This window comes from Mercenaria mercenaria, chromosome 17, assembly GCF_021730395.1.
Source record: "Mercenaria mercenaria strain notata chromosome 17, MADL_Memer_1, whole genome shotgun sequence".
Lineage (NCBI taxonomy): Eukaryota > Metazoa > Mollusca > Bivalvia > Venerida > Veneridae > Mercenaria > Mercenaria mercenaria.
In genome coordinates, this window is record NC_069377.1 from 52742382 (window position 1) to 52760586 (window position 18205).

Genomic DNA, 18205 nt, shown 5'->3' on the forward strand with positions numbered 1-18205 from the left:
AAAGATGTAATTCAATTAGAGGCTAATTTTGCTGTCTGCCTACACTGAATGCTTTGAAAATTATATAAAACAAGAGGGTCATAAAGGCCCTGTATCGCTCACCTGACCCATTGACCTGAAGATCATCAAGATTAACATTCTGACCAAGTTTCATTAAGATATGGTCATAAATGTGGCCTCTAAAGTGTTAACTAGCTTTTCCTTTTATTTGACCCGGTGACCTAGTCTTTGACCCTAAATGACCCAGATTCGAACTTGACCTAAAGATCATCAAGATTAACATTCTGACTAAGTTTCATGAAGATATAGTCATAAATGTGGCCTCTAGAGTGTTTACAAGCTTTTCCTTCGAACTGACCTAGTGACCTAGTTTTTGACCCCTACAGACCCAGATTTGAACTTGACCTATAAATCATCAAGATTAATATTTTGACTAAGTTTCATTAAGATATGGTCATAAATGTGGCCTATAGAATGTTAACTAGCTTTTCCTTTGATCTGACCTGGTGACCTAGTTTTTGACTATACATGACCCAGATTCAAACTGGACCTTGAGATCATCAAGATTAACATTCTGACCAAGTTTCATGAAGATATAGTCATAAATGTGGCCTCTACAGTGTTAACAAGCTTTTCCTTTGCTTTGACCTGGTGACCTAGTTTTTGAACCCAGACAACCCAATATCAAATCTTCTAAGATTTTATTGAGGGTAACATTCTGACCAAGTTTCATTCAGATTGGGCCAAAATTGTGACCTCTATAGTGTTAACAAGCTTTTCCTTTGTTTTAACCTGGTGACCTAGTTTTTGATCATAGATGACCCAATATCGAACTCGTCCAAGATTTTATTGAGGGTAACATTCTGACCAAGCTTCATTCAGATTGGGCCAAAATTGTGACCTCTAGAGTGTTAACAAGCTTTTCCTCTGATCTGACCTGGGGACCTAGTTTTTGACCCAAGATGACCCAATATCGAACTTGCCCAAGATTTTATTGAGGGTGACACTCTGACCAAGTTTCATTAAGATTCGCCCAAAATTGTGAGCTCTGGAGTGTTAACAGTCAAATTGTTGACGACGGACATAGGGCGATCAAAAAAGCTTACCTTGAGCACTTTGTGCTCAGGTGAGCTAAAAATGAGAAAAAAATCTGGGAAAAAAAGAAATTGTCTGCCAAAACAGATGTACTCAGACAGTTTATAGATTAAAGAAGTCAGTTTGAATTTGTATTACACTGTAAAAAAAAAAGCTTTAATTAAGTCACTTTATTCTATGCTTCAAGAGGATGAAAGACAGTCATTGTGTAATGATTCAAGACCACAACTGGCCCGTATATTTAAACAAGAATGGCCATTACTGAATAGGTTGTATACATAAAAATATATCATTCCTAACACCAATTAATATCATTGATTGCCTTCACTTTCCTTTTTTATCTTACTACCTCATCTATTTTAATGAAACAAGACTGGTATCCTAATACAAATATATAATTAGCAATCAGCTGTCGCCTCAGCTTCAGTAGCCAGTCAGCACTATTTAAAGCCCAATACAACAATGAGAAATTGCCTTGTTTAAATTTAGCGCTGAGCGAATACAATCTTATAATTCTATATTACTATTGGTAGATCATCTCAGTGACGGTTTAATGAATGGATAACAGGCAATAGCAGACGACAGTGTTAATTTTTAGTCATTCGAAAACACAGTGGCTAAAAAAAATCATTAAAATTTGACTAATAAAAAAATTATAGTAATAAGAATTATCTGATACTTTTTTTGTATTGGATAGGAAGTGTTAAGAATGGATATCTATCAAAAAGAAATTTATATATTTCTGCATATTTGAGTATCACAAATCAGAGTGATACATAAACAGTGCGACACTATGAATTTGTCTTTTCCATACAGGATTTGTAAATTTTCATCCATTTATTACATCTTGATTTGGATAAATATACTTGATGGCCTGCCTCTTACCAGTGTTCCACAAAATAAGGGAAATTTGACAGACTGTACACCAAAATTTGAAACTAATGTTCAACAATGCCTTGATGGACTTTATTTCTATACATGGAAGACGGATGTGTTAAAATTTCAAACAAGGCGCAACCTTTTCAAAGAAATTTTGAAAAGATTCTTCTGCAGGTGAGATTTATTTCTTTCATTGCTCTTACTTTCTGCCAATTTTTTTTTTCATATTAATTAAACAGGAATAGACACCAATTATTTAACTAGTAACAACATCAAGAGCTTTAAATAACCAGAGTTCCCTAAGGATGAATATTTTTGGAATATTGAGTATTTAAATCAAGAGCTGTCAGGGAGACCACAGCAATGCATAACCTTGTTACTATTTTTTTTTTTTTTTAAGGAAAGCTGAGAATGTCAATTTTTGCTATATCAGCCAACTTAATGTTACTTAAAATCTTCAGAAACTATCATTGGTTTATGAGAATAAATTTTATAATTTATTTTATTATTTCTGAGTTGCCTAACATTAGCTGTAAACAAGTTAAGTGTTATTTCAAGTCGTGCATCTCACTTCTTTTATAGAATATAATATTGCAACACTTAAGTAACCACAAACTTAATACCGCCAACTATTCAACAGTCAAACAGTCTCAGTGCAAAAGTCAGTGTGAAACTTCATTCACTTCTATACAATACTACATCTGTATGTAACAATATTTATTTTTTGTACATTACTTTGTTTAATAACTTTTGAACTGAATATGACATTATTTAAAACGTATGTTTTTAAGTTAAATATTGAACACTTTTACATGACAATACAACAAACTGTTATGTTCTTTCTGACATCTAGCTTTTGTTTCATGCCTCTACTCTCAAGAAAGAGAGAGGCTACTGGCTGATTTTCTACACCAGACTTTATTTATTATTTCATTCTGTATTAACTTTCACATGCAGCAGTTTCATATCACGTCAATGTTTTCAGTCTATTGTGTTAAAGGCCAGTTATGCCAAATATAAAGGTATTGATTAAGTTAAAAAACAGTTTTTACAAATATACTTAGAATATAGACGGAGTACAAATCCCTATCTAATATATAGTGTGCTACCTAGGATACCTATATAGTTTCTCACAAACAACAAACGGTTAAACATGGCCTTGGAATCATCAAGATAAACATTCTGATCAAGTTTCTTGAAGAAAGCGTCATTAACATGGCCTCTAGAGTGATAACAAGCTTTTACTTTGATCTGAGTGGGTGACCTAGTTTTTGACCTCACATGACCTAGTTTCAAACTTGGCATAGGAACCATCAAGATAAACACTCTTACCAAGTTTCATGAAGGTAGTCATAAATTTGGCCTCTAGGGTGTTAAAGGAAAACAAGCTTTTCCTTTGATCAGACCTGGTGACCTAGTTTTTAACCCCATATGACCCAGTTGCAAACTTGGCCTTGAGATCATCAAGATAAACATTCTGTGCAAGTTTGTATCATGAAACCTCTAAACGGCTTAAAGGGTCAAAATAGAAAAGTCTGCCCCTTTTAGGGACAGTAACTAGAACCCATGATGGTTTCGAAAGGAACCGAGACCTTTTTGTGACTCAAGTAGATAAGTGTGGTTAAAATCAAAATTAATGTAAAATGTCACTTCTATCGTGTTCACAAGGTAAATATTAACAAATTTTAGCTTTCAAGGGTCAATTAGGGACCATAACTCCTGAATGTATGATATGATCTGATGGATTCATCATGGAATCCATTTATTTATTTGGGTTTTACTGCACACCAACACAGTATAGGTTATATGGCGCAAGACAGGACTACAAATTTTGGTTTCACATCTCATTTACATCGAAATAAAAACATGAGATGTGGAATCAAAATTTGCATATGGATTCACAGAGTTACAGCAAAACCAAGTGTTAAGACCCTATTAGTCGCCTCTTACGATCATGTAAGGGTAAGGCAGTGGTTCCAATTCTTTTCATACACAGATCGTCCCAGAACCACATGGGGCCATCATGGGATCCAAGATCTCTTGTTGTTAAGTTTGTATCAAATACAACCATAAATATAGACTCTATATAGCTGCAAAAGCCAAAATAGCAAATTTTGGCCCTTTAAGGGGCCATAACTCTGGAACCCATGATGGGATCTGGCCAGTTTTCGAAAGGGACCAAGATATTATACCAATACAAGTTGTGTGCAAGTTTGATTAAAATCGGTTGCAAAATGTGGTCTCCACCGTGTTCACAAGAAATTGTGAACGGACGACAGGCCACCACAAAAAAAAATCAACAACTTGAGGTGTGTCAAAATTAAAATGCTCACAACACTTATTAATTAAAATAAATCCCAAAGTCCACACATTGACAGTAATTTTATATCAAAGAAGCGGAAAACTAATACCTTTTTTCAGGAGAAAAGGGCCAAATTACTGCCCAAAATTAGCCCCCCCCCCCTCCACAAACAACAACAACAAAAAAAAACATTGCTACATAAAAAGTTTAATTGCAATATAATAATAATCACCCATACTATACAACACTATACTTAAATTTCTTGTATTATTTTAGGGGTTTTGCTGATAAATTAATTCAGGTAATATTTTAGGGGTTTTGCTGATAAATTAATTCAGGTAATATTTTAGGGGTTTTGCTGATAAATTAGTTCAATTTCACAACCTTAAAGAACCTTCATGGCTTGAATTTTACAAAATTTCTTTCTCTCTGGTAGCACTGCATGGGCCCTGAAAATATCTGATTAGATGCCACATAATTACTGTGTCTGACATTACTGAGAAAATGAATTTCCACTTGACCTTTTACAACTACCAGCGGCTGCAGACCCTAGATGCCCATTTGTTCTTTTGTTTCGATGCATCCATAAATAGAAAATCATGCATTTAAAATAACCTAGGGTGCGAGACCATTCAACAATGGCTTTAATTAACTCTTCATTTATAATACTGAACCTGCTGACAAGAATTTCATCCAGTAGCTGGATTATACATGTATCTTGTCTCTTACTTTTCAATTAAATTTTATCAAAAATAGATAACTATCTAATTTACGGATGTAAAACAAATCTTTTAATTTGTTATTTTTTAATTCATACAAAATTTGGAAGGTTACTGGTATACTGATTTAATATATTAGAAAACTGATACAAAATTTAAAGGAAAAAAAAAACATCACCAACAATAGCAACGACTTTTCAGATAACATCTGTCTTTCAACTATTTCTGAATATAGGACAAAACTGTCTATAATTGCTTTTTTTTTTCATTATAAATCTGTATCTGTGTTAGTAAGCAATCTAAGTGCACATGTACCCAGCTGGCTATTTTTATCTAATCATTAACTGATGAGACCCACAGTGTATAGACTCTCTGTACGCCCAACCGGAAAGTGCCAGAAACTAGGCGTTCAGAAATCAAAACACAAAGTTTTGCTGTCGCGGATGGCTTGGATTTTCATTGTTTATTTCGTTAATATCGTATAAAGTAAGTGTACTTTTAATCAACATATTGTTTAAGAGCTACTGTTTACGTAGATACCAAACACGCCTATTAAAACTCTTAATATACTTCATTTCAAGTCAAATTACATGTGGGTATTTGTTCGATTTTGTAATAAAACTATCAATTCTTTGAAATGCATATATCTTGAGCTTTTGCAAATAATTAAAACCTTTGCTACTTCGTAGATAAATATCTTACGCATCGATAAATACTAGCATGGCTCTATGGTAACGAATGCGTTTGTAGGAAAATATGTTTTTCTGAGACATATATGCCGATTACACTGTCCCACTAGTCGATACATTACTGGCCCACTAATCGCAATTTCTAAAATCCGGACTGAACGCTTAGTCGAAAAACTGTACGCCTATTCAGAACTTCTTTTCATTCATGTATTTCAATAATTTGACTTTGTGTTATGATAACCAACAGTTAAAAAGTAATAGTTATATTATCTTTCGTTTTCGCAACAGTCACGGACCATTTTATATGTTATTACTGCAGTTTCGAATCTACTTTGTAAAGGTTTAGTGTTTATTATAAGTAATTATCAAATCAATTTAGTCTAGCGCGGCACTGCCGCGCGACTAATTCAATTTGGTAAATGCGTACTAATAAACTCTAACCTGCATAGTGTATGAAATTATTTTTTTGTAATAATGACTAGATTCTTTACACATAAATCACTAACGCATCATTCATTAATCGTTACGTGCAAAAACTCAGTGTTTGATCCATTTCCGGCATCTCAGTGACTTGTTCGAATTTTACCTCGGGAACTTTATCATCATTCACAGAAGAAACAGCTGCCGTTAATCGCTACAAATCAAAATGAAAATGACCTGGCTCCTAACGTTTACATCAGTTGTTCTACACGTATAACTAACCACCGTCTTGGAAGATATATGAGCGGACTCGTTTTAGACACTTTGATTGTACAAAGTTTCATATAGACAGCGCGTTTTGTCTGTTGGCGGAGCTTAAACTCAAAAAAAAACTTCAAGAAAACAACACAGAGTGACATTAAACCTTGGGTATAATGGGAAGTCCTGCATAAAAAGGCTTTGTTTGCACAATGTTTATGTGAAGTTACAGTAAGGTATAAGCAAAAGTAAAACAAGAAAAAGATGTGACAGAAAAAAGGTTGCCGAAAAACTTAACTTTAACCGAAACCAGGGCGAGTAGAATAGCACCGCTATTCCCCGAATAGTCGAGCTGAAAATACAAAGGAAAAAAAAACAGTGTCCTGTCAAGCTGAGCGGAAAAAATATACATTTTTCTCGTATGTTAACGGAAACACGTACACAGATTATATTTCTTGTCCAAGACAAGGACGTCGTTGGTGAAACAGACCAATAAATACTGTTTCACTGTCGCAAGTAAAATACAAAACAAAACTTATATTTATAAATTCAATAAGTACAGTGTATTGAGCCTACAAGCCGACACGTCGTCATTTCTTTATTGAATAGGCGTACAGTGTTTTGGCGAATAGTGGGACAGTTTTTAGAAAGTTTTGCGACTAGGCGGTCAGTGCATAATTCAGATGCATGTTGAATTAAACAATATTTAAACTATTCAGGATTGTAATTCATTATTTGTAGGTATAAAACTCACTTGCATGGATTTATATTTAACATTCGGAAGCGGTTCTGACATGTATTTCACTCGCAGTTCCTAAATAATGGGCATTTTTAGCCTGAATGTATCGTCTTTTGCTTTGACCTGCTGGGTTTTTGGTGAAAATACATTTTAATTTCATGTGTTAATGTCTATTTAACGGCAGTTTGTTGCAGAGACATTTATCATACATTGAAAAATATATACAACAAGAATATTTATTTCAAAAAGCCAAAGAAAAACATGAAAATACTCACTACCGACAGCTTCCAAAAATTTGAAAAACGAAAGTGAACGCCTAGTTATTGGCGACTTCCGTTTGGGCGTACAGAGAGTCTATACACTGTGAGACCTGTATCAATAACATATAAATCAAAATAGAAGCTGACTTCATTGCCAAACAAAGCAATGAATTTATAAACCATAAATTACCATTGTAATCTAAATTGTAATAAACTGGTTTTGAACAAGTCATAATTCTGAAACAACTAAGACCCCAACAAAGGCAATAACACTTGGCTATGACTCCCTAATAAGCATAAAATTGAAATAAAACTAAATTGTAATCAGTGATATTAATAGAGAGCATTATTAAATCAAAGTTTGAATACTTTTAGTGGTCTTTGTCTAAATGGGGTGGCTCTCTTCCAAGCAGACCAGGGTAAAGGAGAGCTTAGTCTTGGGCATTTGTTTGATAGTAAGTACTGTTACTATAAGACATTTACAATAATTAAATCACTGAAAAAAGAATTTTACAGGAAAAACAGGTCTTAAAGTAAGTCACTGAAAATATTCAGACAGACAGCCAGTTTTACACACAAAAAAAATCCATTTCACTAATGTCTATACATTTGGTTCATTTTTTTTACTTTTAATAAATCAATATTCAGCAGCAGTGGTCAACAAAGTAAATGACCCATTACCTGGATCATGTTCCCCAATGACTTTTCTCATCATAAACCTCCCAAGGGTCAGTCATTAGACATATAATGGATGGAGCTTAAAATGTATTGAGAAGTCAATCCATTAGCTAAAGTGATGTTTTTCATATTGTTTCTATGACCAATTTTATAGCAATTTTCAATATCAGTGATAGGCTCTTGTGCTCAGGACAGCTATCAAAAGAGAATCTTGCATGCTTATTTCTCATAAAAGATTTAAATAGCTCCTCACCAATACAATTTTAGGTATCAATTACACGAAATTACAGAGAAAATAACCGCAAACAAAGTAATGAAAAATTATGACAGATAATTAATCGAGGAAATAAAGTATAAATCATCTTTTTTCCAGATCATTATGAACAGTACAGTATTAAGGAAAGGAAATTTCTATGAAACAAAAACCTTTGCTTCAATCTTGACTGTACAGATCTAACTTGTGTTTTACACTGTGTAAATTTCATTGGGCTCCCTTGATGATAAATCATGAATTTTACATGATCTATAAGGAGACATTAAATGTGACTGTTTTCCTCTTTCACTCCCTAAATAATACTAAATGAAGACATGTGAGCATAGGGAGCTGAACATGTCATGCTTTTAGCCTTCACTTTCAAAAGCACCTGAATATGTCAGTTTGTTGTCTGGAGTATTCAATTTCATAGGAATATTGCCACTGTGGCATTAGTTATAACAAAAGGGAGAACATGTGTTAGGCTTTTAAACATTTTGCATTAATACTTATAAGGAACAAAATAGAAGCAAAAGCAGACAATTTCTAATATGAAGATGAATATTGCATCCTGTGGTATCAAAAATTTATTTATTTATTTAATGAGGTGAAAGTAAAGGGAGCATAAAATTTTGCATGCCCCTAGCTTTTAAAGGTGGTCAATCACATTTAAACAACATTTAATGACATTTTTTACTTTTTGTATATTCTGGTAGAGAATTATTTAAGGAAGAAAAAGACCGATTGCATAGGGTTAGATTCCTATTTGAAATGTATATTTTATTATTTTTATAAAATTTTGTAATTACTCCCCTTTAATATGGAAGTATATAAAAAGCTGGGTATTTCTTTTTATTTCGATACAATGTCTAGTTTTACATTTGCATTTGATAGACATATCAACTATTGAACAATCTGAACCAAAATGCAAGTTTAAAAGCTGTGTGTAGTTTCTGAATTCATTTATTTCCAATCTATCTTGGTTGCGTAACCAAGATAGGCAAAGGGAGGTAATAATAATTTTTCAAACTTGCGTTTCTAATGAATTCCAACTAAATACATAATTTTCAATGCAAATATTTTACAAATATATTACAATATGTCTAATATTTATACATTTCCTTAGGCAAAGTATGTTTATCAAATTTATACTTATGATAAAATAACTCTATCTTGGTTGGGCAACCAGGATAGGAAAATGAAATTTTAAAAATACCTCCAGTGAAAATCTAATTTGTATTAAGTGTTAAGTGAACATAAATGAGTGTAAATGATCAGTTGCTAAAGTTTCGAACAAATCCGTTACATGGCCAAAATCTAATTATCCGCCTTTAATTGCACATAAGAAACATAAACAACAGCTGTCTGTAAGACACGCTTGACTTTTCTCAGTGCTTGACTCTGAATTAGAGCTTGCCAGTAAAAACTTTATACAACTTTCACAAAACAATTCTAAGTTAAAAAGGGGCATAACTCTGTCAAAATTCAAATCAGAGTTATGAGGATTGTTTCTCCTGGTGTAGACTTTGATAGTAAATAACTATTTCAAGTTTCAAGTCAATGATAGTAACAGATGTTTGACTTTGTTAAAAACTTTAACCAGCAGCGACGCCAACACCTGGGTGAGTGCAACAGCTCTACTTTTTCTTTGAAAATTCGAGCTAAAAATGTATGCTTGAAAGATTTTTGATTGGGGGGTGGAGGAGGGAAGGGGGCATCCCCCTCTGAATCTGCTAGTGTAAAGTGACATGTTTAAATATATTTTTCCTCAAAATGGCATTTAGCATAATTATGTTCTATTAGATTTTACATTTTTCAAATGGAGTCTTAGGCTATCCTAAACAAATTAATTGTTTGTCTGACACACAAAGGTCACAGAAACCTTGAAGAGGAGTGTATCAATGCAAATAATGGGAAAACATCAATTTACACAAAACAACTAAGTAAAACAGATGGGAGTGGGAGGGTGAAAGCAGCTGCAGTTGACATTTATCTATACTGAAAGCTATATACACATCACAGCCTGCAGTCAAATCTCAATTGATTTCTCAAACTGTTCATCTATACGGACTGCTTAAACCAGACAGACCCCTTATATGCCTTGCTCATCAGGTAGTTGTTCATGCAGCGTTTCAGCTAGAGCCAGAATTAGAACCTGTATAGACCAGGCGACAAGGCAACAACACCAACAATCAGCCAGCCACTTAACATTTAAACCAGATGTAAATATATATACTGGTATATCTTTCTATCTTTTTTGTTTGGTATAATGTCACACCAACAGAATTACAAATCATATTTCAATGATAAAGATCCCAGATGCTTCCTCCCTGCAACCCATTCCCCCGCCCTCAAATATTACCTCATGCAAGTAGAATCACTGACCTTCCAAGCCAGGTTTCAAAACCACAGTAGGTGAGGGCAAGAGAAAGTAACCACTCAACCAAGTAGGCCATGTAAAATTCATTTCAAAGTCTAGTCATCACCAAATAAAGAGTATATGCCAAAAGCTCAAACAAACTCTGTGACTAGCAATTAAAAACTTACTCAACCTGACCAAACTTGCAAATTTTGTTCAAAATCAAGTAGTCTTGCTTTAGAATTAGTTTCGATTTATTTAACTTAAGAAATATAAAGTTTACTGTTTATACTTTCAGACAATATACCAACAGTTTGCAGTGTATACATGAGATTTTAGATGGCTGTAAGATGGAGGAGACAACCAGAACAGTACAGACCTACCTCAGCGAACCTTGGGCGCGCCAGTACAACACCTTCTGTGATATTAACCAACAAAACTCCTCTTATATATTTCAAAATAACTCAATAGTGTCTCAACGAAATCTGAGTAATAAAACAAAACTTAATACGACTGTGATGCACTATACAGACAACTCGACAATCAAACCAATCAAAGACCAAAACAGTGAAATAAACAGATGGCAAGAGTTGCAAGAAAAAACAGAACATTTTGTTACTAACGACAATCAACCTAACAACGGCGAACCTGGTGGTCAACAATTTACCGACCCAAAAGAAAATACGAGAGAGAAAGTTTCTACAAACACACTCTTTTATTCTAAGAGAGCAAAGACACAAAACAGTCCCAAAAGAGAACGAACAGTAGCAGTGGAATATAGCATTTTGTTTAAAAAACTAGCGTCAAAGAAAATAAAATTTTCAATGCAAACATCTGTTACTGATGGTAGAAATTATAAGCCTTTGGTTCGCAACTTTGAAATATTGATGGAAATTCAATAAGTCAGTAAGATATTTTTTGTTTGTAACAGATGCACCAGCATGATCATTAACTTTGCTGCAAAACAGAAAACATGTGATACAGTACTTTAACTGAAAGCATACCTATTGGAATCTCTGAAATGAGACCAGTCTCAATACCACAACCTTAACATTTGTCAATTTCAACCAATCAGATTCTCCGGATTTGAAACTGTCTCTGCTAATCAGGGTGAGGAGTACTAATGGAGACTTTTCATGTATTTCCTTGTCAGAATGGGTGAAAATAAGTCATACTGTATAAAGTTTTGTGGTTCCCATTCAGTGATTTTTTTTGCCATTTTGGGAAAAGGTCCGGTACCGGCTGAACTGGGAAAAATGACGGTATTTTTTAACCAAATTGGGAATTTTAGCGGGGTTTTTACTCAAATTGGGAATTTTTGCAATAAGTCAATAACATCATTTAGAACACTTCTCTTCCTTTAATTTCATGTAAACATCATCTAATAAACATAATGAATGGTTGAATGATTTATTGTGAAATGTCCCTTTTTTCATATTCTTGAAAATGTCAACTGTTGGCTGTCTGAGTCCCTGTAAGAGGGGTCTGACCCTCTGTACAGAGTAACATAAGTTTTGAAACTCGATAGTCATTGACTCTTCAGTCTAAATTTTCAAGGGTTAAAATCAGATTTTCAGAGTCAAGATCAACATTTCAGGGGTCAACCTATACTGAATGCTTCAAAATAAGAGCTGCTTTTGCAACAGTGTTCATATTTTTCTTACATGCAGGCTTTGTACTGGCTTTTTATTTAGATTGTACTAGAAAAATCTTGTAAGAAATGATGGAAATGTCCAACAATTAGTGTCGCGAAAATGGTCTTTGTGATATATGTTCAAGACAACATTTAGAAGAAGAATTACAAAGTATTGCAAAGTATTCAGTGCATAGTTTCGAAACCAAATTGACAAAATATTATGCATTTATGTAAAAAAAATTCAATCAGACTATTTTCATTGCATGCATTAACTTTTTACATGAACACACTTCAGCTTTTTTTAAAAAATAAAATTTGCAGTGATTGATAATGACAGCGCTGTCCTGAGGTCAATGAAACTATTAGCTTTTTGTTTTGACCTTGTTAGTTGCATATGTCACATGAGAAAATACCTCATTTTATCATGCATTCCAATTTATGTTTACAATAAATGTGTAATTTTGAATCTTCTTTTATTTCTTCAAAGTCTAATTAGTTACCTCCCTTTGTCATCATCTCACATATAAGGCCTTAGAAATTATTGCCCTTGAACTTCTAGCAATTATTAAGGCATTGATACTGTATTCACAGGAAAAATGGATACTTTCCTTGATGAACTTAACAAGACTCCTTTTGAAATTACTTTCCCTGATTTCTGAAATTACATGTTTAATAAATTCTTTTTTCTTATCTATGACACAAAGTGAATCCACCAATCTCAAAAGCTGAAGACAAAGAAATCCCACCCAAGGTTGAGATTTGTTCAAAAACAAGGTTCTACTGTCAGTGCTTCTGGATATAATTATCTCATCCGACGGTAATATTTCCAATGGTAGATTTACTATTTCATTGTTTCATTTACAGTATATTTTCATGTTGTTTTTTTTTTATGGCTCTCTGCACCCATCAAGTAAATGCTTTTAATTTAAGTACAGTATTCCATAACCAGTGTGAGACAAGCAATGTGTGATATGATTATTTCATACTGATACTTGATCTGAAATACTCTGTTTCACAGGTGAGAATAAAGTATGTGGAAGCTTAGGTATATTCAGAATGAAGCACAGAATCAGACCCTTTAAATGGAACAGTGAATAACTAATCAACCACACACATTAAGTTGTGGATAATGAAATTCCAACCAGACTCTGACCAGTGCTATTTCCATCTCCACAAGTAGATACTTTCGTCTCAAAAGTAACTTCCCTTTGCAATGTTGAAGCAAGACCTAAGAAATTACTTCCCCTCAATTATGTACACAATTTCATTTCACATACAGGATCGAAATTTTAACAGATGATTAACCCAGTGCTCCAGCTAGCTATTTACAGCAGGGCACATCGCTCGTTCCGAAATTCGTTCCGCCCTGTTGCCCTGCCAGGCACCCTGCCCGTTTTACAACCATTCATTTCTTTTTTTAGCCAAACTTCCCTTTTTTGCCTCAGTGATTATAATACACTGCTTTATTGCCCCTTTTTACCGAGTGATACACGCCGGGGGACATTGACATAATTAGCAAACAATTAAACAATTACCTGCTGTAATCGTGCATGAGGCAGACCATGATATTTTAGACTGCTCCACTAGCATTAAAATCACTGAACCTTAGTGTTAAAACAGTTTGCAAACCAGTCTGAAATCATTATCATTTCGCGCCACCTGTCAAAGTGTACTTTCGTTTTCGGTAATACAGTCGTAAATACCCCTTTATACACAACTGAAACTTAAGTCCAGACAACAGACATTTAAATCTAATTAATAACAAGAGGACCATAATGGTCCTGAATCGCTCACCTCTTCCCACATGACCCAGTTTTGAGTATGACGTGGTTTTTTCTATTATTTGACATAGTGACCTAGTTTTTGAGCTCATGTGACCCAGTTTTGAACTTGACCTAAATATTATTAAGATAAAAATTCTGACCAATTTTCATGAAGATCCTTTGAAAAATATGGTCTCTAGAGAGGTCACAAGGTTTCCCTATTATTTGACCTATTGACCTAGTTTTCGAAGGTACGTGACCCTGTTTTGATCTTTACCTATATATCATCAAGATGAACATTCTCACTAATTTTCATGAAGAATATGGCCTCTAGAGAAGTCACAAGGTTTTTCTATTTTTATACCTACTGGCCTAGATTTTGACCGTATGTGACCCAGTTTCGAAACTGACCTAGATATCATCAAGGTGAATATTCAGATCAATTTTCATGAAGATCCATTGAAAAATATGGTCAAAAGATTTTAGTAATTTTAGACCTACTGACCTAGTTTTTGATCGCAGTTGACCCAGTTTCAAGTTTGACCTAGATATCATCAAGATGAACATTCAGACCAACTTTCATACAGATCCCATGAAAAGTATGGCCTCTAGAGAGGTCACAAGGTTTTTTTATTATTTGACCTACTGACCTAATTTTTAAGGCACATGACCCAGTTTCAAACTTGACCTAGATATCATCAAGATGAACATTCTGACCAATTTTCATGAAGATCCATTCAAGGGTATGGCCTCTAGGGAGGTCACAAGGTTTTTCTATTTCAAGACCTACTGACCTAGTTTTTGATCGCAGTTGACCCAGTTTCAAACTTGACCTATATATCATCAAGATAAACATTCAGACCAACTTTCATACAGATCCCATGAATAATATGGCCTCTAGAGAGGTCACAACGTTTTTTCATTATTTGACCTACTGACCTACTTTTTGAGGGCACGTGACCCACTTTCGAACTTGACCTAGATATCATCAAGATGAACATTCTGACCAATTTTTATGGAGATCCATTCACAAGTATGGCCTCTAGAGAGGTCACAAGGTTTTTCTATTTTTAGACCTACGGACCTAGTTTTTGACCGCAAATGACCCAGTTTCAAACTTGACCTAGATATCATCAAGATGAACATTCAGACCAACTTTCATAAAGATCCCATGAAAAATATGGCCTTTAGAGAGGTCACAAGGTTTTTCTATTATTTGACCTACTGACCTAGTTTTTGATGGCACGTGACCGACTTTCGAATTTGACCTAGATATCATCAAGATGAACATTCAGACCAACTTTCATACAGATCCCATGAAAAATACGGCCTCTAGAGAGGTCACAAGGTTTTTCTATTATTTGACGTACTGACCTAGTTTTTGACGGTACGTGACCCACTTTCGAACTTGACCTAGATATCATCAAGGTGAACATTCTGACCAATTTTCATGAATATCTCTTGAAATTTATGGCCTCTAGAGAGGTCACAAGGTTTTTCTATTTTTAGACCTACTGACCTAGTTTTTGACCGCACGTGACCCAGTTTCGATCTTGACCTAGATATCATCAAGATGAACATTCAGACTAACTTTCATACAGATCCCATGAAAAATATGGCCTTTAGAGAGGTCACAAGGTTTTCTATTATTTGACCTACTGGCCTAGTTTTTGATGGCACATGACCCAGTTTCAAACTTGACTTAGATATCATCAAGTTGAACGTTCTGACCAATTTTCATGAAGATCTTGTGAAATATATGGCCTTTGAAAAGGTCACAAGGTTTTTCTATTTTTAGACCAACTGACCTAGTTTTTGACCGCACATGACCCAGTTTCGAACTTGACCTAGATGTCATCAAGATGAACATTCAGACTAATTTTCATACAGATTCCATGAAAAATACGGCCTTTAGAGAGGTCACAAGGTTTTTCTATTATCTGACCTACTGACCTAGTTTTTGATGGCACGTGACCCAGTTTCGAAGTTGACCTAGATATCATCAAGGTGAACGTTCTGACCAATTTCCATGAAGATCTTGTGAAATATATGGCCTCTAGAGAGGTCACAAGGTTTTTCTATTTTTAGACCTACTGACCTAGTTTTTGAAGGCACGTGACCCAGTTTCGAACTTGACCTAGATATTATCAAGGTGAACATTCTGACCAATTTTCATGAAGATCTCATGTAATATATGGCCTCTAGAGAGGTCACAAGGTTTTTCTATTTTTAGACCTACGGACCTAGTTTTTATCGGCACATGACCCAGTTTCGAACTTGACCTAGATATCATCAAGGTGAACATTTTGACCAACTTTCATAAAGATCCCATGAAAAATGTGACCTCTAGAGTGGTCACAAGCAAAAGTTTACGGACGCACGGACGGACGGACGGACGCCGCGCAATCACAAAAGCTCACATTGTCACTTTGTGACAGGTGAGCTAAAAATCGATCACAATCAAATTTAGATAGGAAAATATTTTGATTTTATCGTATTACAAGTTTTTGAAATCGAAAGTAGGTTGTCGTCTGCTTGGTGAAATTGCCGATTTTTCATAAAGATTTCTTTGAAATTAGTTTACTAAGATGTAATGACAGGGTACACTTTAATGTCAGGTACTGTAAAATGCTGTTAAACTGTCTTTGCATCATAATAATTTTTCAAAAATATTGTTTAAACTGGACATTCGACGACTTTTAGAAACAAGAGGACCATGATGGTCCTGAATCGCTCACCTATCCCCACAAGACCCAGTGTTGAACTGAGTATGACGTCGTTATTTCTATTATTTGACATAGTGACCTAGTTTTTGAGCACATGTGACCTAGATATCATCAAGATAAAAAATTCTGACCAATTTTCATGAAGATCCATTGAAAAATATGGCCTCTAGAGAGGTCACAAGCTTTTTCTATTATTTGACCTAATGACCTAGTTTTTGAAGGCACATGACCCACTTTTAAACTTGACCTAGATATCATCAAGGTGAACATTCTCACCAATTTTCAAGAAGATCTCATGAAAAATATGGCCTCTAGAGAGGTCACAAGGTTTTTTCTATTTTTCGACCTACTGACCTAGTTTTTGACCGCACATGACCCAGTTACGAACCTGACCTAGATATCATCAAGCTGAATATTCTCACCAGTTTTCATGAAGATCCATTGAGAAATATGGCCTCTAGAGAGGTCACAAGGGTTTTCTATTTTTAGACCTACTGACCTAGTTTTTGACCCCACGTGACCCAGTTTCGAACCTGACCTAGATATCATCAAGGTGAACATTCTGACCAATATTCATGAAGATCTCATGAAAAATATGGCCTCTAGAGAGGTCACAAGGTTTTTCTATTTTTAGATCTACTGACCTAGTTTTTAACCCCACGTGACCCAGTTTCGAACTTGATCTAGATTATCATCAAGGTAAACATTCTGACCAATTTTCCTGAAGATCCATTGAAAAATATGGCCTCTAGAGAGGTCACAAGGTTTTTCTATTTTTAGACCTACTGACCTAGTTTTTGACCGCATGTGACTCAGTTTCGAACTTGACCTAGATATCATCAAGTTGAACATTCTGACCAATTTTCATGAAGATCCATTGAGAAATATGGCCTCTAGAGAGGTCACAAGGTTTTTCTATTTTTAGACCTACTGACCTAGTTTTTGATCCAACATGACCCAGTATTGAACTTGACCTAGATATCATTAAGGTGAACATTCTGACCAACATTCATGAAGATCTCATGAAAAATATGGCCTCTAGAGAGGTCACAAGGTTTTTCTATTTTTAGATCTACTGACCTAGTTTTTACCCCCACGTGACCCAGTTTCGAACTTGACCTAGATATCATCAAGGTGAACATTCTGACCAATTTTCATTAAGATCCATTGAGAAATATGGCCTCTAGAGAGGTCAAAAGGTTTTTCTATTTTTAGACCTAATGACCTAGTTTTTGACCCCACCTGACCCAGTTTCGAACTTGACCTAGATATCATCAAGGTGAACATTCTAAACAATATTCATGAAGATCTCATGAAAAATATGGCCTCTAGAGAGGTCACAAGGTTTTTCTATTTTTAGACCTACTGACCTAGTTTTTGACCCCACGTGACCCAGTTTCGAACTTGACCTAGATATCATCAAGGTGAA

At 34.7% G+C, this 18205-nt stretch overlaps 2 protein-coding genes across 7 annotated transcripts in view; one reads left to right on the forward strand and one right to left on the reverse strand.

Moving 5' to 3' along the window:
• The window catches only part of LOC123536403 (uncharacterized), a 90948-nt gene that overhangs the window by 49703 nt on the left and 23040 nt on the right, over nucleotides 1-18205 (reverse strand). The gene's annotated exons all lie outside the window — the stretch shown is intronic.
• Nucleotides 1569-12747, forward strand: LOC123536406 (uncharacterized). Its single transcript, XM_045319576.2, has 2 exons — nucleotides 1569-2148; nucleotides 10950-12747. Exons 1-2 carry the CDS (start codon nucleotides 1889-1891, stop codon nucleotides 11551-11553), a joined length of 864 nt encoding a protein of 287 aa, XP_045175511.2. The 5' UTR covers nucleotides 1569-1888; the 3' UTR covers nucleotides 11554-12747.